General features: G+C 36.7%; 1 protein-coding gene across 4 annotated transcripts in view; it reads right to left on the reverse strand.

Annotated features, from left to right (window-relative positions):
- The window catches only part of ANK3 (ankyrin 3), a 461,267-nt gene that overhangs the window by 40,451 nt on the left and 397,051 nt on the right, over positions 1-23,765 (reverse strand). For 2 of the 4 annotated variants that reach the window (XM_036336815.1, XM_036336812.1), the window contains 10 exons: positions 22,995-23,219; positions 20,118-20,272; positions 9,717-9,928; positions 7,986-8,193; positions 6,946-7,042; positions 6,133-6,361; positions 5,371-5,496; positions 4,565-4,687; positions 4,110-4,136; positions 3,039-3,120 (listed from right to left, as the gene is read on the reverse strand). In XM_036336815.1, the coding sequence (XP_036192708.1) occupies positions 3,039-3,120; positions 4,110-4,136; positions 4,565-4,687; positions 5,371-5,496; positions 6,133-6,361; positions 6,946-7,042; positions 7,986-8,193; positions 9,717-9,928; positions 20,118-20,272; positions 22,995-23,219 (1,484 nt within the window). The remainder of the gene's footprint in view (positions 1-3,038; positions 3,121-4,109; positions 4,137-4,564; positions 4,688-5,370; positions 5,497-6,132; positions 6,362-6,945; positions 7,043-7,985; positions 8,194-9,716; positions 9,929-20,117; positions 20,273-22,994; positions 23,220-23,765) is intronic. The other 2 variants (XM_036336813.1, XM_036336814.1) reach the window with 1 other exon arrangement.

Genomic DNA, 23,765 nt, shown 5'->3' on the forward strand with positions numbered 1-23,765 from the left:
ATTTATCTTTTCCATGCAGTATATTCCTTTTGGTGAGGAAAAAAAAGTGATATGAAATGATTTTAAGATGCATGTGTACACACACACACATAAAAGGGAGAAGAAAAAAAACCAAAATATGGTTCATGGTTACCATAAGCAAGCAAAGCAACAAAACATTTTATCATGCGCAATATATCATGGCAAACAAGCCAATGAAGTAATACAATTTTTATGCCATAGTATGCACAATATATAAACTTTAAAAATACTTTCACAAGAGCATTGAGAAAGAAGAGTACACTTTTTCCATGAGATGTGAAGTCTTGGTACCTTTTGAGATTTTAGGAAAATATTTAATACTGCATAGTAAAAATACATCTGCAACTAAACATATCCATGTTTGGTGTTGTTGTCATTATGGATAAAAGCACACATTTTATCTCATGTTTTTTTCATAATATGTCATACTTTTAATTCTCAAAAGGTATCATGGGGAAAATCTAAAAAAGCACATTCATATTTTTAACACCCCATATTTAACTATCTACAGTGGAATACAGTATTTTTTTTGTATATGGATGTCAATGGCAAAGATCCCTTCCCGGAATATTCATGGGACTCATGGATACCCCAAACACTGGAGCAGCCATGAGGCAGACCTACCACTAGCAAAGATGGATTTACTACCAGCATTCTGCTGGCAACGGGACAAGAAACACACAAATGAGGTAAGCACACTCGCCAGGGGAGAGCAAACACACACTTAGTCCTCTCTACTTCTACAGTTCTAGCAAAACCGAGCTGGTCACAGAGATTTGGAATGCCTGCCAAGGGTAATGTGTATGTCAGAGTGACTGCACTGGTTCAGAACAAGAGTGAACCGCGAAGAGGAAATGAGAATCTGCTTCATCTTTATGCTCCTCTTCAGTCTGTGCTCGTGCCATTGCTACAATCCAGTCCTTGGATTAGCAGCTACTCCCACAAGGGTGAAGGTTTTCATTCCTAGTGTACATTTAAATTCAAACATTCAGAACATATCCTTTTCTAGACTGGAATATTATTCTAAGGAAAAGTGGAAGAACTAAGGAAAAAACTCACCTACTCATTACTTCTCCTAGCCATAATTCTCAATATAATATTGCTTAACTCTGTTAGAAATACCACACTACAAATGAAGGGTTTGGGGATTCCTTCAATTCAGTGATCTGGGCTCAGTCAAATGCCATGGCTCAAGAGAATTTATCTTTGTAACTACCCAAAACTGGTGAAGCATCTCTCCTTTACCACTGAAGGCTGGCTCATCAAACAAAGAAGTCTTCTGAACAACCTCTATGGTTTTATACCTCGCACAAGCAGCCAACTTACTGTTCAATTACATGTTGTGCTTTAATGACACATATTTTGTGGTTCCCTTTATAACAAAGGCAATTTCTGGATGTCAGGCACTGAATTACACCAGACTTTTTTTTTTTGGGGGGGGGGGGTGTGGGATTTACAGTTAGAAAGGACAGGTAGTGAGAGAAAAGCTGCATTCACTTGGAGTTCTAACAATTCAGGGCCATGACTTTTCCTTAGTTTCCTTAGCTCCTTAATACTCCTTTCCATTCCTCTGTTCACCACTATTCTGCTCTCTTTCATAAAAGAGTGAAAAACATCCTTGTTCTTCTATTAAAACTCAAGGAAGATAACCTACATACACCTTAATTGACACTAACCAAAGAGTAGCAATACTTTCATAAATTGGAAAAATTCAATTGACTTAGCATATACCTGACCTTACAACTCATATTTACCACAACCAATACCTTAGGGACCAGAATCAGATGTGAGCTGGCCTGCCCAGAGTGCGTCTGTCCTAAAGTAGCTGGTCCATGGAGCTTAAGGCTATGGCCTGGGATTCCCAACCAGCTACGCAGTGAGGGTCTTAGCTGGGGGGGGGGGGGGGGGCGGCAAAACAGTATTCCAACAAAGACGTCCACCCAGGAGATTTAGTTACTGAAAAAATCATCTAGTTACATACACATCTTTCCTGCATTGTAGCACAATGGGAGTTAATTTCAGAGAAGGTGGGAAAAACCAAAGTTGTGGCTCTCACTGACAAATTTTCAGTCTTCCCTAAACTCAAGTCATGTGAGTTGAGAAACAGCTAGAAATTATTCACTAATTTGGAAATATTTTTTTTTTTGTATAAATCTTTCCTTAATGTTTAAAGTGGCACCACTACATCAATCAAACACAGTGCAGTTCTCACACCCTTAGTTCCTATTGGTGGAGGGGTTATATTAAGGGCTGCAGTGATCAGCACAGGTGATAGCCATGTGGATGAGGGGAGGGTAGGCAAAGAGAGAGGGAGAAAATGAATATGATTGAATGAATCTATACCTTGATACTTTTAAACCAGTTAACAATGAACCAAACAATCACTGAGAGAAGAGTCTAACCAGTCTAGTGAAGACCAGCCTTTAGAACATAATAAAGGACTGGGGAGGGAGAAAGACAGAGAAGGGGGGAAAAGAAAGTCAGTAAACACGTGCTACCTCAAGAAGGTAGGAAAATACCATTCTTTCAAAGTGGGCAGAAAAAGAGGCAGGACTAAGACATAATGGCCTATGTAGATAAAGAAAAATGAGATGACAACTAAAGTTACTTTCCCATCTTTTTCTACCATCTCACATACATAAAAATAAATATTTTCTCTTTTGAGCATAGATTTAAAACAGCATCGGTTCAACATGATCTCCTAGCATAGTTAACAATCAAAGTGAAACCATGGTTTTTTAAGATAGGCGATTTTAAGTAATAAAAATGGTTAATGGCTTTTAAAAACCTGTTTTGAAGCTATGACCTTGGGGTGTTTGTGCCTCATATCTTCAACTATGTACAATATATTCCTTAGATTTCATGGTGTTACCTAGATTTTCATGGTAAAGTTTTCTTGCAGGCAATTTTTCTTTTGCCATTGGGTTTTCAAATGACCCCAAAATTCTGACTGTATAGAAAAAATGTCTCTTCTTATAAAAATCTGCATAAATTAATAAATGTGTTAGAAAACTCACTCATTCCAGGCTCAGTCAAGTAGCTGTAGCGCTTACGTAAAGCTAAAGACGCAAAGCTCTGTCGTTTATCTGCTTTCTCGGCCTGAAAAGGAAAAACAAAGACTGTGTCCAACATTTTTGTGACATTTCATAGTTTAGAAACATTTTGTAGGATGTTATGTTGCTATCTTGTTTATCCTTATTTTTTCTTCGTATGGAATTTCCTCATTAAAATGTGATTCTAAAAACCCACTCAATGTCTCAAACAAATAGCCATCATTTAGCAAATATATGAGCACCAACACAGCAGACTACAGGGAACTACAGATAAAAGACAAGAGTTACAGAGACTTCTGATGCTGAACAGTAAATTTTCCCCAATGAATTAGACCTTAAAACACATATATCACAATGTGAGTACATTCCAGGAAAAAAGGCACACAAAAGTTTCTTATTCTGATTACTGCTGTTGTTTCAGTGTGTTAACAGGCAGAAAGTATAGATGAGAAGATTAAAAACAGGTTAATGGTTTCATTAGGAATGTTACTGAGTCTTAAGGTTGCTGACTCTATAATTATGGAGGTGTGAGTTTTAAAAATCCAATTATCATCTAACTTGGAGAAATATTAGGAGATAACTTGAATAACTATATCCTTAAAAATGGCCCTTTAAGTAGAATATAAAGTATTTATCAATAGCCATTGAGCATATATTTTATATTATGTAAAACATAGGTTGATTCGTATAATAAAATTTCATATATTACCCATGATCTTGATTTAAAAGTTATAACACAGTTGATACTAGGTGAAAATGTAGATTTTGATACATGCCAATTACATTTAAAAATGTTTAAAGGACTTGAGTTCAGCTTTTTAAATTATTATTTGGATTATGATTTTACTGAATATACTCATGCATATGTGGATGAAGAATGAACTATTCTTTAAGAAAAATATATACCCTTTACTCACTTAAGCTAAAAAAAAAATACAATACGTTTCCCATACTTCGGCCTGCTGCAACTTCTTTTATACAGATTCAATTTCTATTCTATCTCTGATAGAGTAAAAGCAGAAGTGTTCATATTACCTCATCATCTTGATCTGACTCTGTCTCCTTTTCGTTCCAAGATGCATTGCAGAGACAAGGAATATTATAATGGACAGCAGAAAAGAATATCAGGATATGAAAAGGACTCAGTAGGAGCACAAAATGCAAGCTGATTTAGAAGGCAAAGCAAATCAAAAGAAGCCAACAAAATGTATCAAGAACAGTATATCCATGGCAAATTAATGTGTGATGCCCTTTAATCATAAAAATCTATGAACTACCAGCAGAAGCAGAAGCAATAAACAGAGGACTCCATCATACAAACCATAAGAATCTGACACCACAGTAACGAGACTTAGTCTACACAGAGACCAATAGAACTTGAGTTTCAAGAGCTTTAATCATGTTACATAGCATTCCTTAATTGCATACCAATGGCCCACTTCTTCAAGACCAGGGAAAGAAAGTGAAAATAAACCAATACCAAAAGATACCTTTTTATGTGCTGGCAGAGTGATGTTTAAGTTGCAGACAGCTGTTTGAGGCAGTCCTTTTGTTGTCTTTGGTTCTTTCAGAAAAGACAGACGACCACAGGGCTCTTGGCTGGTGTCTCTAATCTAGAAGAATTTAAGAATTTATGTAGCTGACAGTTGTAGAAATAGACTTTTCTAAGGAATCCTATCTTTATAAGAGTCAAGCATGTTTATTTTATGGAGACCTTCAAGAGGCAGGAAAATAAAGAGAAAAGATGATAACAATTGCATGGCCACTGAGGTGGTCACATTTAAACTCAGCAAGATTTAGGATGTCCCATCCCAAGTCTAAACAGAGGATTGTTGTGTCTGGGTTCCATGCATTTTCTTCCTGTCTCATAATTTCTTTTTCTCAAATCCTCAGCCTTAGCAACATGAATAACAGCAAATAATAATGACAGTAAAATCATCGTCCTATATCCTTCTGTTCTCTGAGGAAAATGCTTCTGCAAGAAGGTCAGAAATGAAGGTGAAGCTTGAGTTCTGACTTTCACTTTCATCCATTATTTGATTTCTGAGAAATAACTAGCTATGAGGCATTTTATTATACTAGAGTGTTTGATCTCACAAACATTTGCTTGACTATTTAGCTGTCGGAAAGGTAAGGACTTTTAAAACTAATTATAAAGCTTTCCTGTCTGGAAAGTACACTCAGGTAGAACCAAGACAAAATCTGACCTTGTTCCCATGACTTCAAGTTTGGTGGAATATTTCAAACAGAATAAATGATTAGGACATTTACAGAATCGCTGCTGATGAGGACTTACCTTGATGGAAAATGGCAGTCTATTTTCTTTGAAAGCATAAAAGTTAAAAACAAGTTGCTGTCCTCCTTTGGTCAGTGGAGCCAGATTTCCATAACAATCAACATAAATAGGTTTTCCTTCCAGAACCTTTTAGAGTAAAAGAAATACAGAATTTAATATTAACTTTAATTAAAAGAATTTTGAGATTTTAAGTCACATTAACATTAACTGAATGACATGTTTCTATGTCACATTTGTCTCCTTATTAGGGCATTACTTCTATAGTCCTATTTGCCACAAAATTAACTGTTTGGGCTCACAATTCAATAACTGTGTCTGGAAACTGTATTATGGACTCGTATAAGACAAAATCATATATTTCTATTCTAGCAACTTTAAACACGTTTGAGAAAGTATCTGACATCAATCACTTGTTCAGATAGACTTTGAAAACTTGTTCCAGTTTTTTTACTCTTATCTGATATCTGGGTTTGAAAAAGCAAAATCATGGTAATGTGTATAGACAGTGACCATAAAAATAAGATAATTCAAGTAGCTACAGGAAAATGGAAACCATGACTCAGATTCATTAGTGCTATTTTTTAACCAACTAAGATAACCTTGACAACATTTAAAATAATTTGAGAATGAATCTATATTGTATTTTTAAAACAAAAACTAAAATCAATATACTTAATATTTATAGTGAGCACTATTATGGTCTCAAAATAAAACTTCGTATCTGGAGGATATAATTGAATGAACTTGTTCTGAACAAGGTACCTCAATATCTTTGCTTCTTGCAACTTCCTCAAAATTCTCTTGCTGCTCTAAAGTTTTGTCCACTTTGTCATCTGTCATGCAGAAACACCGCAGGGAGGATTCTACAGGATCATTCATTTTGGCAAAAACAACAAACTTGGCCATATATGGAACACATATTAATTCTCTGTACAATTGCGTGGCTAACCCCACAGTTTCTAAAACTTGATGGCAGTCTGCAAGCCAAAATCTGATAAAAACAAAGCCAAACCAAAACAGAACAAAATGTAAGTATGGAAATGAAGTGACTTAAATGCCAAATCTTAAAAAAAATTCACCATTAAAAAATCAGTATAAAGGGAACTAAATTAAAACATTGACTTGTTCATCTAAACAAACAGCAGGATGTTTGCTGCTTATCAAACAGAGAAAATGCTAAGATTCTCATTCTCTTTCTTTCCCATAAAATTCTTGTTTCCCTCTAACACATACCCATACATGGTAAGACTTCCTTTCTACTCCTGTTTTAAGAGTTTTTAATCTATAACTTTACAATTGGAAGGAGCATGAATTTTATGAGAGAAAACTATCAGTATTTATAAATTAAAGTTGCTAAGAAATTTTACTAGAAGAATCCAGTCTAGTACCTTATAGCTTCCTACGAAAACTGGGCTAAATGACTTATCACAGTGAATTTTAAATTTCTAAGTTAGATCCAACTTAACTATCAAAACTGTAAAAAATAACCATACTGCATTGAGCACACAATTTTTACTTTCCAAAAGCTAATAAAACTAATTCCTTATTGCTTTTTGGAATCCTTTATTTCCATACCTGGCTGAAACATTGGTTGTAAAAGAGACACAATCCTTTATAAATGTCAAAGGAGTAGTTCCTGTGATGTCTTCCCACTGAGCCGGTGAGGTGCCCCCTAAGAGAACAGCAGCAGATATGGCAACTTTATTAACAGACATGCTCCTTCTAATATTTGCATCATTATCCTGTTCTTCACGGTTTGCCAGTAGCTTGCAAAACTTCAACACTTTCAATTAATGACATGTACTAACGGTTTTCTTCTCGACTCTCCTTTTATCCATTTGCAGGCTTATTGTGGCTTCCTTGTAAGATATTATTCAGTTTTTTAAAAATTACTTTTCTGTTCGGGTATTAATAAATGGCTTGAAATTGGGATAACCAATCTATAAGTGGATTTTACAAGTGTACTTTATAAGTGCCAAGATTTATTGTTTCAGATAGATAATCTATTATTTTTTTTTTAATGTTTAAAAAGGCAGTAACCATCAAGAAAGTTAAGAAGCAACTTATTTGTACTAGCTGAATCCTATAATTTACCAGGGACTAAGGGTGAATCAGCCATTAAAATTATTCTTAAAAACAAAACAAACAAAAAACCCCAGTCTATCTTAATCTTGGGATTTTCAGTTAAAAATCACATTAGGTTGATCAAATGAGGAATCAAGCTCTGGATTCCAGGTGCTTCTCATAAACATGTACTCCCGAAGTCCTTCAGTTTCCTGCAGTCTAAAGGGTGTTGCTAGGTCCACCACCTCTGTCTAGGTCACTGAGAGATCACCTAGATGCCCCAGCAGATGCAATAATATCTCAATCACCTTAAGAGGGCGCTATTGTTAATATGAAATTTAGTAGGAAAAATGTTAATTTTAAATGCTATCAACATCTTAATGAAATTATTGGAGGGATAATAGAAATGAGGTGATGGACAAGTAAAAATGTTTTATTCTTTTTTTTTTTCTCTTATAACGTTGGCATGGGCATTTCAAAGGCTTTGTTTTCTTACAGAATCACTGCAAATTCTAGCATCAACAGCAGGTACAGCAACAACATAACCAAACCTGTAATGCTACAGAGAAGGCGCAGATTGGGTGTGGCGTCCCCCTTGTACCCGTTGGATACGCCTTCTCCCGAGGGCGGGGGCACCGGAATGGTCATTGTGATCGGTTTATGGAATTTCCTTCTTCTTGGTTCCACAGTGACAATTGGGCTAAATGTTGCTTTGTTTCCAAGGATCTTTTTCACAATTTCATCTGGAACAGGCTGAGCCTAGAGTCAAAAAAAGAACCTTAAGTGAAAGTGGCCATTTTTTAAAAATCTCATTGGAAAGTTGACTTTTTAAGTGAAGAGGAAATAACCAAAAACACACAACCAATAAATGTCTTTTTCTTCATGCATTCGCATTATTTCAAGAAGGCGTAAAACAACAACAAACAAACAAAACGAACCCCAAATAACCCAACACTGTAGCAGGAACCCGTCAGCCCAAATGTTGCCCCAACATAACAGACAGCGTGGGCTTGTGTGATAGAGAGGGAATCCAGTCTCACAGCAGAGAAGCATCCTAGTCTAACCTAAACTAACAGACAACAAATACCGTGTCCAATATATTTAAAACCTATGTGGGACATTCAGTAAAACATGACAAAGGCAACTTGCATCCATGTAAAAATTGAGGTTTTTCAGAGTGGTAACAAAAAGGAAAAAAAAATCATGATTGCAAAGGATTTCAGATCTATTCTTCCAAACTGAAATTCTTCCTTTTGGTCTCTTTGCTACTGAATATTTATATGGGAGAGAGCTGAAGGGCACCTCATGCCAGTGGAATGTAAGGTGGTCTCTTTAGCTAGGTGTTTACTGAAGGCCTTCCCAGGACTTAGAGTGCTCAGCTCTAAAAACCCAACTCCTTGGGCATGAGAGGCAACTGTCAGTTAAATATTTTAAATACTCTATTAATTAACAACACATATTAAGTTATTTCAGGCTATTTTCCTTAGTAAGAAAAAAAAAAATACCGGTTAAGTACTGGTTTGGCCTAACTGAAATGTATAAATACGTGAAAGACCTCCGTTGCCAAGATTTCCAGTCAATTTTCCAAACCCAAACAAGTTCCAACTGGTTTGGATAAAGCCCTGCATTTACGATTTTACTTAAACCAAAATTTGAAAGCTTGCAAGTTTCACTACTGCTGGTTTTTATGATGTGGCGTGTCATAAACCAAGTCAAATATGGGTTGTTTCTTTAATGGTCCATGTACCCTTTGGTGCTTCTGTTGCTCCACATACTGAGACCAATAACCTATGGTTAAAAAAAAGCGATCTCTCATAAGAAACCAGGTGATACTTTTATATGGAAAAACCCTAAAATATGTAACTTATTTCATAAGCCACTAAGCTAATTTTTAATTAATGCTTTTCATTTGAAATGGGTTAATGATTCTCCTAAATAGCCTCATGCTTTCATCAGCAATTTGAGAGGGGATCCACTGAGAGTTATGACAGTTGTTCCCAGAGTGGCACATGCTCCCCACCCTCTATACCAGTGGTTCTCAACCTTCTGGCCCTTTAAATACAGTTCCTCATGTTGTGACCCAACCAAAAAATTATTTTCGTTGCTATTTCATAACTGTAATGTTGCTACTGTTATGAAGCGTAATGTAAATATCTGATCTGCAGGATGGTCTTAAGCGACCCCTGTGAAAGGGTCATTCAACCGCCAAAGGGGTCGCGACCCACAGGTTGAGAACCGCTGCTCTGTATGCTCCCAGGAGGAGAACCTTGTGTGAACATTACCTGGAGGCCCACTCGGATTCTTTTGGTCAAAGCGCCCTCAGGGAAAGAAGCCTGGACCAGGGGCACAGTGGTGCTGCTCAGAATTCCACCTTCAGGACCAATCTGGTTGCTTTCCTGCTTAATCCGTGAAACTACTGCAAAATACTGGGGAAAATCCTTCGTGATAATCCTGCAGATTCGCTTTTTCCCTAACTCTTCTGGACTATCAAGTTCTGAAAAGACAAATGAATGAAGAAAGCCATGAGAATAAGCCTGCTTCCACAATACCTTGAGGCAAACGGATGTGCAATTTTGATAGTTAAAATTACTTATATTCAGTAATCTAAATAGAGGGGTTTTTTAATGATAAAGAGAAAACTACAGTTATCCTGAAATTTTAACAAGCTTTGCAAAACTATTATAAAAATATTCACACATAGTACTTGAAAAAAAGAACAAAATCTTCAAAAATGGGCATTTTACCATATATGGACAAACTTCTACTCTTCAAAAAGGGACAGTTGATTCTGTGATTATTTATACATAATCTTCCCCTCAAGTTGCCAAAAATAAGAATGAGTCAGAAAAAGTAAGGCCCCATAAGAAAGTGAATAAGGACGTAAGTATGTCTGAAAGGCTCTAGAATTTTGTTTGAAAACCTCTTGAAAATATTTTTAAATTACCCAAATGATTAGTAACATCAGCACCAATGGTCCTCCCACATCAAACTCAACCAGCCACACATGAACACATCTTTTTCCTTTCTGTCCACCTCCAACCCTCCTTCTTCCCCTATAGTCCTAACTCCCAGAAAGGGTTTACTGTTTGTTCAGTCCTCTAGTTTAATAGCTTTGACTCACTTTCCTCTGTACTTTACATCTAAAGGTCAAAGTCCAGTTGGTTCTTCATGTTTCAGAAATGGCTTCCTATCCTGTCACCCCCATGTTCAGGCTTTTGCCTAATCACTGAGACCACCTCCTAGCCACCTTCCTGCCACTTGTATCTCCTTACTCCAGTCCATTCCACCCAGCCACAGGCATGTTCTTTCAAAAGTCAGTACATGAGGTGGACATATATGTTGTAATATGTACTTCTCTCTCCAAGGCGTATTACAGTCACAAAAAGTATAAAAATTGACTCATCACATCTTTACATGTCAATGTATACATTCATATAATTTATGTAAAAATTAGGGAAGGGGAAAAAGGAATATTATATTATAATGAATGTAGAGACATGCAATATTACTTGGGTAATAATTCTAACATGCTAGTATTACTATAACAATATAATATATACAAACAACAGACTATTAATGTTTTAAAGTAAATTCAACGCAAGTACATTTTTTTCTCTATTTCTTGCTTTAAAAAAGGAAAGTGAAACACAATAGTGAAATGACCTTAGCTGAAAGTTTAAAATCAGGTAACTAAAGACCCAGGTGGCTAACAGTTGCCAAGAGGGAATGAAAAGGCTCTGACACTCAGTTAAATTACATTAAATTAGATGATGTTTGATATTGAGGCCTGGCACATAGTAAGGTTCAATTCATATCCACTGAACAGAGAAAGCAATTGGGAATTAATGAGACTCACACTTTTCATACCAAACGTCTGCAATAATTCTTTAAAATGTTGCTCTAAAATAGATGTAGTAGTGGAGACTGGTTGTTATTTTAATAGTTTTTTAAAATTAAAATATCATTATGTGAAAAAGTGGCTCTAGTCTTCCTGTTTTTTAAAAACACAATAAAATCTATGTCCATGTGTTTATAACTCAGAAATTAGTTTACTTACTGGATGTTTACCCGAATGGAATTAAAAACTCACGAGAATATAAAACTTCTAAAAATTCTGTGCTATAATATAAAAAGGTATACTGTCCCCCTTTATCTGTGGGGGATATGATTCATGACCCTTTTCCTATTCATACATACCTATGATAAAGTTTAATTTATAAATCAGACATAATTAGAGATTAACAATAATAACTAATAATAAAGTAGAACAATTAACAACATACTGTAATAAAACTTATGTGAATGTGGTCTCTCTCTGGTAACCAATCTGATAACCAAGACGGCTACTAAGCGACTAATGGGTGGACAGCTTGGATGCCCTGGACAAAGGGATGATTCACGATCATGGTGGGACAGGGTGAGATTTCATCACACTACACAGAATGGCGTGCAATTTAAAACTTAGGAACTATGCCGAAACCGGTTTGGCTCAGTGGATAGAGCGTCGGCCTGCGGACTGAAAGGTCCCAGGTTCGATTCCGGTCAAGGGCATGTACCTCGGTTGCGGGCACATCCCCAGTAGGAGATGTGCAGGAGGCGGCTGATCGATGTTTCTCTCCCATCGATGTTTCTAACTCTCTATCTCTCTCTCCCTTCCTCTCTGTAAAAAATCAATAAACTATATTAAAAAAACAAACAAAAAAAACCAAAAAAAACTTAGGAACTGTTTATATCTGGAATTTCCCATTTAATATTTTAGGATTGCAGTTGACTGCAGGTAGCTGACACTGCAAAGCGAAACCATGGATAAGGGGGGACTCTTAACAGAAAAGTTAGATTTCTAGGCAAATAATCATAAAGTCTGATCATGTGAAAATGGAACGTCAAAGTTCTTTCCATTCAGATTTTTAAATGCTCTATTATTTAGGCCAGAAGAAGGAATTACCAAGAATCTTTGCTTTGCTCCCACCCTTTACATGCAGATATACACCCTACACAATTATCTGCAGCACAGATGCGATGCCTGAATCACATTCATACCCACAGAGAAGCCAGCTCCGCATGCAGTGTACCCCCAATGTCCAGGTCCTAAGCAGCACCCGGGGTACATATTAAAAGCACAGATTCCTATGTTTCTCTTGTGGAGATTCTGGCTTGGTCGGCCAGGGGTGGGACCCAAAAATCTGCTTTTAACATTCAATCCCGGTGACTATGACTTGACTGACACATTAGGGAAGCAAGGTCTTGTAGACTCTCACCCTGCACGTCTCTTTGCAAATTCAGAACTCAAAGATTAAAAACATGACAACAAGATCCTATAAAAAACTCAAGGATGGTTCAATACGAGAAGAGCTTATAGGACAATAATAAATACCCATTACTTTTAAATGTTATTTTTAAAACATATAATAAACCACCCCAAAGCGATACAATTAAAGGATAAAGGGGTATAAATATCCAGAGCTTCTACCTTTTAGGTTGATTCATAAAGCCATAGAATATGAAAGGATCCTCCTTCCTCTTTTTCATCTGTTACTAGTAAAGTTTTCACCCCCCCCCACTTCTCCCCCCCCCTCCCCAAGAAAAGATTAAAGGGAAAAGACAGAGGTGAGTTCTGAAGTAGGTAGTTCTGGCTAGGAGGAAGGCTAATATAGCATATGGTAGAGTAGGTGTCTGACTTGCAAAAGGTTTAGTGACTTGCCCAAGTTGACTTTGCTGGTCTGCTTTAGGGCTGAAATTAGAAACTAGGTCTAGAAACAGGGTTGGGGAGAAGGCATGAAGTCATATAGACATGTTGATAAATGGATGGATGAATAAGGGGTAGATATGCAAACACCCTGGTCCAAAAGGTGACATGCTTTGTTATTGGCCCACTCTCTGAGCAGAAAGACTTTACTTATTACCGTGGCACTTTTTGCCACAAAACACACAGAAGCCAATGTTCTACAGCTTTCTTGCCTCACGGATTAATGATAAATTTCTTAAACACCTTGTAACTCATTTAGTTCCCGTATCTGTAAAAGGCGGGACAGTGTTCTCTGCCACTGAGGTTTTAGAACAGAGCAGTAAGGATTATAAGATGCTTTTCACATATGAACAGTTATGGAGATCATAATACACTGAAGCATAAACGACAGAATTGAATTCATGTTCCCACTAAATGAGTCAGTCCTAAAGCTTTTGCATTATCCTCGGGTCAATTCTGCCTTACTCTTACATACACATTATGCATGACATTATTACAGACACTAAATGTCTCGATAATTTCTGGTCAGGCGTAAGCTCTACTCAGTCTGCTCCTCTAAGAATGAAACATCTGCTATGGATGGGCAGGGAGAAGATGAAGCTTAGAAGGTTAGAATTAGAAAGGGCAAGCTAACTAGTTTTGCATGTCTACAGTGTATACATCGGAATTGCTATCATTTTCATTTCATTCCATTTTTAAAAAATATTTTCAATTACAGAAAACGAAATATCAGAGAAATTGAGGGAAATGAAGGAAATAAAAGATGAATCTATAATAGTCAACTCAAGCTACAGAATATATGGAACTTGTAATAAATTCAATGAAATATTTCAGAAAATTACAGACATTTCTTTGGAATTAAAATTCAGCCCCATCTGAATAATGTAACTTTTGTACCAAGCCCACCCAAGATGTTACAGGGGAAAAAAACAATAACTCAAGATGTAATTTGATCCTTCTTCCTCAAAGTAAAGATGACAGGAATCTTTTCAATTTTTTTTCAACTTTTAAAATAGAGATTCATGGAAAGTTGCAAGGACAGTACAGAGAGGTCTCATACAGCGCTTTCAGTAGTTTAACTCAGATTCTTACTCAATTCTGGTATCTGCTTCATGTCTGTCTGGATCAACATTACTATGTATCTTTACCCAAGGTGGGACCTTCTTTGTTATTCATATGTTCACATGTATGAAGTGCTAATGACGCAGAATGTGTGGGAAAATCATATGCTTGTTTGTTTTTCTCTCCAGTTTTAACAATCCATATAATTTCTGACAATCATATACCTTAAAATTAGAAAACTAATTGTGCCATTTCCCCTGCCTCCTAGACCTCCTTTCCCCATTTGGTTGTGCATTCCTTCCTTTCAGTAGTTGCTTTTTCTCTTGGGTCTGGGTCTCAGAATGAATATCACCAAAAGCGGGTGCATACGCCTGGAGACAAATCATTTCTCCACTCATTCAACAAATTATGATGAAGTGACAACACTGTGCCAAGAGCTGTTATCTGCACTGAGCATAAAGGCTGTCCACACGTCAGAGCCAGTCCTGCCCTCATGGACTTTACCATCCACCAAAGAAGATAGCAAAGTTCAAAACTCCTTGTTACAGAAGAAGACAGGCCAGGTGCTGTGTATTACCAGGTGGATCTAACTCAGTCTGGGGTTTGGGGGAGACTTTCTGGAAGAGGAGACACGAGGGACAAGTCCATATTACGTTATGGTTTAGTTAACAGCTTTTGGTATGCCTTTTTTTTTTTTTCTTGCACTCTTACCACAATCTTGATTTAAGTTCAATTTTTTACTTTTTCTCCAGAATGTTTCAAGAGTGTTAACAGATTTCTCCAATAGATGGTGCTGTGAACAACATAAAGCTACAGATTTCACCTGTCATTGCTCAGCTACTTCTACAACCTAACTGGACACTTTAAGATCACTATTTGTCTCAGGGCTGATAAATTAAAAACAAGTAAATTTGCTTCACTGAAATGAAGCAAAGTTGCAATTTTTAACTGAGAAGTCTGTTTCTAAAATATTGTTGATTTAGTTAGATAAAAAAATCACAGAAAATTTATTTTGCTATGTAACATTTAAGTATCAATTTTCCTTTCCTGACTCCAATTCCAGTAGTATAATTTATTAAATCTAAAATGTAGCATCTTCAAATCTCATTTGCTCTCATCTGAAACTTAAGCAATCACAACAAGGGAGAGAGTATTTTCCTAGCATTATAACATTGTTTGGAGAAGTTTAGGAACATTTTGTTCCAATACAGTGACTGAGATTTCAAAATCATAGCATAATTCATATATCCCCAAAGCATTCTTCTGATACTTAGGTAGCAATGATTTTGATTTTAAAACCTAATGGTACTGTGAAACAAAGTCTACACACTGTCCAGAGAAGCGCTGCCCAAAAGAAATATAATGCAAGCCACATATGTAAATATCTAATGTTCTTATAGAAACACTAAAAAGTAAACAGGTACAGGTGAAATTAATTTTAACAATGTTATATTTAGGCCAGTATTTCTGAAATATTACCATTTCAACATGTAACCAACATAAACATTTTTAATGAGATATACAGGCTGTCCCCCCAAAAATGTATACATACTGTAACAGCTGATAGCTCAATTTTGAAAATGAAATGTATTTTAATAAACACTGGCTTTATAATTATTCAGTGTGTGTATACATTTTTTGGGACACTCAATGTGTCTACTTTTGGAGGTGTACTAAATCTTTGTATATCATGTATTTTACATTCATAGCATCCATATCTCAATTTGTACAAACCCCATTTCAAGTGCTCTATAACCACATGTAGCTAGTGGCTACTGTATTGGATAGTGCAAGACTCTGTGTGTCTCATCAATTTTTAAGTTAAGACCTCTATGGAGGAAGAATTTTTCCACCAATCAAATACTCCCAGGACCAGCATAACTGCAAACTACAAAACACCCCTTGGGTCTAGCTTTGGAGGCACAATTTTAAACATGTGTAAATGAACTTTGCAGGTTTAATTAAAGTAAGGTTTTAATTAAACTTATGAAGTGGGTTTAATCTGGTACACCGTAAAGAGTTTTTTGGGGGAAGCAGAATGAGTATTTTCTGTTTCGTGGTATCTTTTTCTCTGCTGAGAATACACGAATTGACAAGTGCTAGAACAAGATCTGTGTCCGCTGCCAGAGAGAAAAGTTGCTCCTGCCACATGATACCTTGGTGGTAACAGCAGGCTCTTCACACCCAGACCAACTGTCCTGTGTCAAAGCCTCTTACTAGAATAGAGCCCTGCTGACACACCCCCTTCATTAGCATAACCACAGAGGCTCTAGGCTCACAGGCTTGTACCTTATTTTGCAATGACGACATCCTTTTGAGTCATACATGAACTGAGAGGGTTACTTGGTTAGTAATGGAACATTACATAGCAGCTGACCTTTACGTAGCATTTTTGTTCCCCACAAAGTAGTTTCATAGGCATCCTTCATTTGAAAACATACAAAGGCAAAGGAGTAATGTAGAAAAACAACTCGAGTTGAGTCAGAAGTCCGGATTTTGGAAGTCTCCACCTACTTATTTGCTATTTCCTGGGTGGGTGGTGGTGATGGGACGAGTGTCACCACCATCAACGGTGACCAGGGCTTCCACTGGCCCTAGTGGTGTCTGTGTGATTCAGAAAAGGGCGCCCACTTGGGGGGGACATGGTGTGGGAGGTAACATGAAACCTCCCACACGATGCCTACACTTCTCCTCCTGAGAAAACTTTGACTAGTTGGACTTGAAAGGAAAAAGAAGGGTTGCTTTTTATGCTTTTAGAGCTAGACTGATTTTTCTTTCTGCCTGTCTGTTTTTACAGGGGTTGGGGGTATCCCAATAACAATGAAGAAACTTTGGGAGCAGAAGAAGAATGGCGGTAAGTAGGGCTTGAGCTGGGTATGAAATCTGAAGAATGGAGGTTCAGTTATAAAAGGTGTGTAGTGGATCTTCATAATTATTATTTTAAAACTCAATACATGAAGAAAACCACTGTGCCTTCAACATTCAGTCCTCATTTTTGCTGCTCTGGCTTTCCAGTGCTTGATTTTTAAGCCCGAAAGTATTTACATTTCCTTTTAATTGTCTAAAATGGAACCCAAGTTTATCTGGTCTTTAAAAATGTAGCATAGAAACTCTACCTACTGTTTCCAAGATAACACACAGAATCCAGGACAGAGGGCTCTATCTTCATTTCTTTAAAACACCTTAGTATGGTGAATCATTTGTCTAGGCAAAGACAGGACTCACTCCTATTTGAAAACTGGTTTATTACAAACAAAATAAAGTCATGTCAGCATGAAATTATGGAACTCCATTCCACATAATTTAAAAAAAAATTCTATTTCTGCCTGATAGGAGATACTATCATTTATACTAAAAAATGAAGAAGAATATATTATTAGAATATTAGGTGGTTTTTGCTAGAACTTCAGTGTCCAATGAGATAGCCACTGGCCACACATGGCTATTTAAAATTACTTAAAATTAAGCAAAATTAAAACTTCCCTTCCTCAGTTGCACTAGCCACATGATGAGTACTCAAGAGTCACCTGTGAGTAGTGATGGCTGTTGGAAAGCACAGTGTTTATATTTCCATTACCGTAGGAAGTTCTATTGGACAGCACTGTCTTTGAATATTCAATATTCCTGCTATAATATAGTTACTCTCCAGTACTTTCCTCAAAGTAAATGCTCCTCTTTAACTGTTTTTCTCCTGGAGATGAACACTAACAAAGTTTGGGGTAGAGGAAATGAACTAATGAGAACTTTCCTCCATAAAGCTACATCTTATAATATTGCGGTTCCTCATTCTGCTCCCTCACCGGGACTGCATGAGTTAGTCTAAAGCAGCTCTGTGCTTGACACTGGCGACTCAAAGGTGACCAAGACATGTACCCTGCTCTCAGAGCTCACAGTATCAAGGTCACTACCCATTAAAAAGGAGAAAATTCTGTGTAGTGGATGCTACATTTTAAAGATTAGTCATCTACATTAGCATTTAAGAAATATGGAGATATGAAAATATTTTTATATTTTATTTTCCTTAAAACAAAAACAAACTATCCTCTATGGAATACCCATTTCCCTTATTTGCTCAGATTTTTATTCTGAATTATCTGTATTATTTTTATTTTCAAAATGCTAATTCAATTCATTCTCTTAGTATTTATTCTTTTTTAAAACTCTTGATTATATATTCTTATAAATGTCCTTCTAAGAGAATGACTAGTTTTCATGCTTTGAAATAAGGTAATAAAAATGAAAAATCTTATTTTCCATTGCATGTTCCTATCCATCAGAAATTATCTGAAGCTGGAGATGGTGATATAAATATCAGTATTATGAAGAGACATTTAATGTATGCTCATTCAATACATGACATTTAAAATGACTATCCCTCTGGACGTTTAAATCTACAGGTTTGTAGGAATTTTCCCCTTTAGGTTTATTTTCTTCTCCACAAGACACACATTTCTAAAATAAGGGGGAAATAGTTAAATGTCTTTGAAAACAGGTAGGACTAGATTTCAACCCTGTGAGGCTACTTAGTTGGGGTAACCTTATATGTTACTTGACATGTCAATACTTCAGTTCCTTTACCTCTGAAGTGGGATTAAAACTTCCCATTTTTCAGGACTATGCTTTCATTTAAGATTTTCATATATACAGGCGTTTATTAGTCCTTCATGAACACTAGACACTCAACAATCATTAGTTCCCTCCCCTTGCTGTAAAGACACCTGAAATTCCTGGTTGGCTGTAATTAACTATCTTATGCAAAACCTTTGGCATGACAATTTTTTAGCCTATAGAATAATATAATAGTGACAACAACTGGTATTTATCAAGGGCTTACTATGTGACAGGGACTGTATTTCATTAGTCTTCACATAATTATTTTTTCTTAACAACAATCCTATAATGCAAGGAAGGTAATCTCCATGTTACAGAAGTAACAAAGGCTCAGAAGGATCAAAGAACTTGTCCATGGTCATCCCTCAAACCCCCTTGAATCTGTGGAGCCCCTCTGTCCACATTTTGAAACAAGGAGGGACTTTTCTGGAAGCATTCCAGAAATAAGTGAGTTAAACCCTCAGAGAGTCCATTTTATGGCATGTGAGTTACATCTCCAATAAAGCAGTTATTTAAAACAACTGATGGATTTGTAGTGATTAGGAAGTCAGTATAAAATAAAGACTGGCTTTATTTTATGGTGACCTTGGTCTATAAAACTGCATCAAGTACCTACTCTCAAAGTAAGTCCATTCCTAATGTCTGCACACCTTAGAAAAACGGCTTTGATTCTAAGGGTTAGACAGCCTGAGGTGTGTATGAGGAAGTGATATGCTCAGTTATACGTCAGTCTTATAGGTCAAAGAGTAAGACCTGCAGCAACAAAGACTCCAATAACTAGCCTGAAGCATATTTTTTTTAAAAATGGATTACAGCTCAAGAGAAATTAAACATTCATGAAGAATACGGGAAGAATCTGGGGGAAAACTGATAGAAGAAAGGGTCTGAAAGTAATAATTCCAAAAATAAAATGTGAACGTATTTTCTTACAAATGCTCTGCATACTTTGCATACCTTCCACTATTTTTTCACCCCCTCTTTATACATCTTTGACTTAGAAAACTTTCTTGGGTTTTGGAAAGATTGATGTATTTGATGAAAGAATCACAACCGTTACTTGTACATTAGTATTATGAGGGAAAACGTTTGTTACATTAAATGGAACTTCATGCCTTACATACAGAAAACAGCAACTAACACTGAGGAACCTCATTCCCAGCTTGAAATACAAATGTGTGAAGTCCAGAATGTTTCTTTTAGTCTAGTTATTCCTTTGATATTTTTCCTGCAGAGATTTACAGAAACAAAGATTCATCATAATTACCTTCATCCATGCCATTAAGTAATTCAGTTAAATCTTCATTTTTACTGTCAAATTGGTGCTCCTTCCATGTTTCTCCATTTTCACTTCGAAGAACAATGAGTTCCCTCTCTTTTCCTCTCATAGAGCCAAAGTGAGGTATTTCCACTATGACAGGGCTGGAAAAAAATCCACATTATTTTGGTATCAAATGAAATATACTTATAGTATCATACTTAAAAAAAAAAGTTTCATTAACGGGATTCAGTGGAAAATCAGAGGTGCCACTAAGGTTGGGAATGATTTCAAAGCTGCAGAATCATTTGCTAATTAAATAATATATTAGAAGCTTGAAAACATGCCATCATTCATTCATTCACAAACAATTCTTGAGGGCCTACTATAGGTTAGGCTTTTGATTTAATGGGGGAGGGGGAAATATTTAGCCCGTATAAATTTTGATTCAAGGAATTGAAGATTATAAAAATAGACCATAAGAAAGAAAGTTGGTCCATTTTTAAAAACACAATAGGTATATTATTATATTTTATAAAAAATGCTAATGATTTAAAAGGACACAGTCATTTATTTAAAAAAGAATTCTGTAAATCCTATTTTAAAGATTACTGATTTTTTTCCCCTTAGCAAGAAAACGATCAATGTAACAACCCACTCCTCCAATAGTCCGTCTGCATGACTTCACAGCCTAGGTAGTTAAGACACTTTCTCTGATTTTCAATTTGTGAAATGGTAGAGGGCAGCTTCCTTTCCTAGCTCTAGTTTAACCTGCATAGGAATATTTAAATTTTCTGAAAAAGCACTTGTTGGTTTGAAATTGCCAAATAATCTGTTAATTTTTGACAGTGTCCTTTGCAAAAGAATGGCTGCAAATTGAAGAAAGCCAATCAAGCACAGGAATAATTTTGTTAAATTTTAAAATAGGATGTTACAAAAAAACGAATGGAAGTAAGCAGACCACAATCACATACAGTTTACGTAGTTGGATTGTGCAGCTTTCTTTTATGACATTTAAGTAGACAGTATCATTATTCTCCTACAGAGGTTGTATGTAACCTCGCCTCTTCACCGATGTATTTATGCATGTGTGATAACAGCAGGTAAAGGCTTCCATTGGGTTAGGACATAAAAAGGGACAGTAGTTGCAACGATCAAATAACATAATAAAAACATGACTATTGGCACTCACTTAAAATGGGATGACAAATATGATCATTATACTTTTGGCAAAATAAGTATAGTTAATTCAAATTAAAGATTTAAAAGATATTTATGCCTTTATTTTTTTGACAGGTAGAGGCAAAATCAACTATCTCTAGTAGTGTTAATAATTCTAAGTTATTTACCATAGTTTTTATTTTTAACCACAGCTGATAATTAAATATTAATTTCTTTCAGAACGATATACAATCTTTGCAGGTTAATGTATCAGATACTGTCTCTGTGAATATTTAGGGAATGTGACTGTGTGTATGACCATCAACATCACTGGAGAGAAGATATGACAAGGACCTCTGACCAGGTGAAAGCCAAGCGTAACTTTTCATGACAGGTTTCCTCATGCAGACTGCCAAGGCACATACACCGAACAGACGAGCAAACAAGTGACACATACCAACACATCAGCTAAACAAAATAAAACAAAACAATGTGGTAACTACAGTAGAATATTCTATCTGCTGCCTATTTGGTTTTCTTTCCATATCTCGTATTCCCAACATTTTTCGAAATCAGTTTACTTATTGAACACTTTTTCTTCGCAAAGCCCATGAAAATTACTCAAACTTTTTTTTAAATGTAACTCCACACACATACATATATATACATATACATATATATACACACATACATCTCCCACTAATAGCAAATGTTGATTTAAAGCCTGTAAATACCTTCTCCTACACTGGATTGAAATTAGACTGCCTGTCTATCTGAAAAGCTATCATAGTCAGTCAAAACATTTCAAATTAAAGAAAGGCTTGCAAAAGCACAAAAAAATATGAAAGCAGAATGCTTGCAGTGAATTCCACATGCTTGAAAAGCACAAGATAGGTAGCGTTGCGACATTAAGTCAAGCCACTATGATTTGTTTTTTCCTTTCAGTGACACACATCAACTGAAAGCATTAACAATTAAAAGAAATAAAAATGAACTTAAGAATAAGACTATGGGTGTGACAGAAAATTGAAAATGGAAAAAGAATTGTAGACATTCTGTATCTTGTCTATGAAGAGCCTACCCAATAAATTTTGTTCCTTGAGGCCCAAGCTGCAGGATTCGGCTAACCAAGCTCTCGCCCTCAGTTACAGGGGGAGGATGGGTGGGAAGATGCAGTTTACTGAATAAGATCCATGCAGCAGGAAGAGAAACGAGAAGGGGAAACCGTGAACAAACTGTCCGTCACGACAGAGCCTGCCTGATTTGCACCCAAGTGCCACCTCAGATAATGAAGTCAATTTAGTGTTTCTTTTTGTAAAATACCATATCACAATGAATTGTTTCCCCCAGCAGTGATCTTCATAAAAGAACATGTACCCAAAGTAGCCATTTATTCAACGTGGTGATAAAATTCCAGCACCCATATTTATTTTCCCTAAGAATGGTGCCTTGACCCTAAGGGTGGCATTGGGGTTCCGTGCACTCACTGAGCAGAGAACATGCTTCTGGGTTAGTAAAAGCTTTGACCAGCAAACTGAGTTAGGGGAGGATCAGCCTATGAGCTCACGGACTTACACAGCTTTGTGACCTCTGACACTACACAAAAGGTGCAATCAATGCCCGTCCAACTAAGCCATTTTAATAGCTAACTTCTCAAGTTAAGGGTAAAGAAAAATCAAAGATGTGGTTATGAGGGCCAAGGTTAAGATCGACACAATAACTTACCCTAAAAATTGGGCCCCTGCAGGACCCATTTCTACCAGCCTACTGGCTAGTCCCTCTCCTTCCACCATGGGGGGTGGGGTGGCCAGTTTATGTCTCTTTACCAAACGGCAGGTGATTCGGGTGGGGGCCGTGCACTTGCGTGGAGGGATGATGATTCTCATCCCGTGGTGGCGGCTTCCTCTCATGGAGCCGCCTCTCGCGTCCACCATGAAGCTCACGAGAAACCTGCAGGGAGAAGATCAGAGGCCAAATCAAGGACAGAAATAAGCCATCTCCCAGAGGAGGTTTTGAAATTAAACGTTGAAGTTTAAAGTGACAGACAATGCAGCTATCATTTCCTCTCTTTAAAAATAAATCGGAAGTCAATACGGTGGAGTCACATCAAACATGCATTGAACTTGTGAGCTGGGCACAAAATGAGACATGACAACTTAGTTTTGGTGGCACACGGCCCCCTGGGCGAAGCCGACCACTTCGTCAATGGCTCAAAGGGAAGGAACAGTGACGGTTCCAAAACGGGAATAAAAACCGGCTAAAGGACTGTCATGCATTTGAAAACAAAAAACAAAACCACCGGATGTGGTCTCTTATGGGTGTTGTAAGCTGTACTCAAGGATCATTTTAACCTCAAATAGTTGTAGCCATTTGCTGACTATGGAATCTCTAGCCCTGAAAGGTAAGATGAAACTCCACAGTATGTCTTAACATGTACAGTTCATATAAATGAATGAATGTTTACTCAGACCAGCACTCTAATTTTTACTATCACAA

This window comes from Myotis myotis, unplaced genomic scaffold (genome assembly GCF_014108235.1).
Source record: "Myotis myotis isolate mMyoMyo1 unplaced genomic scaffold, mMyoMyo1.p scaffold_m19_p_15, whole genome shotgun sequence".
Lineage (NCBI taxonomy): Eukaryota > Metazoa > Chordata > Mammalia > Chiroptera > Vespertilionidae > Myotis > Myotis myotis.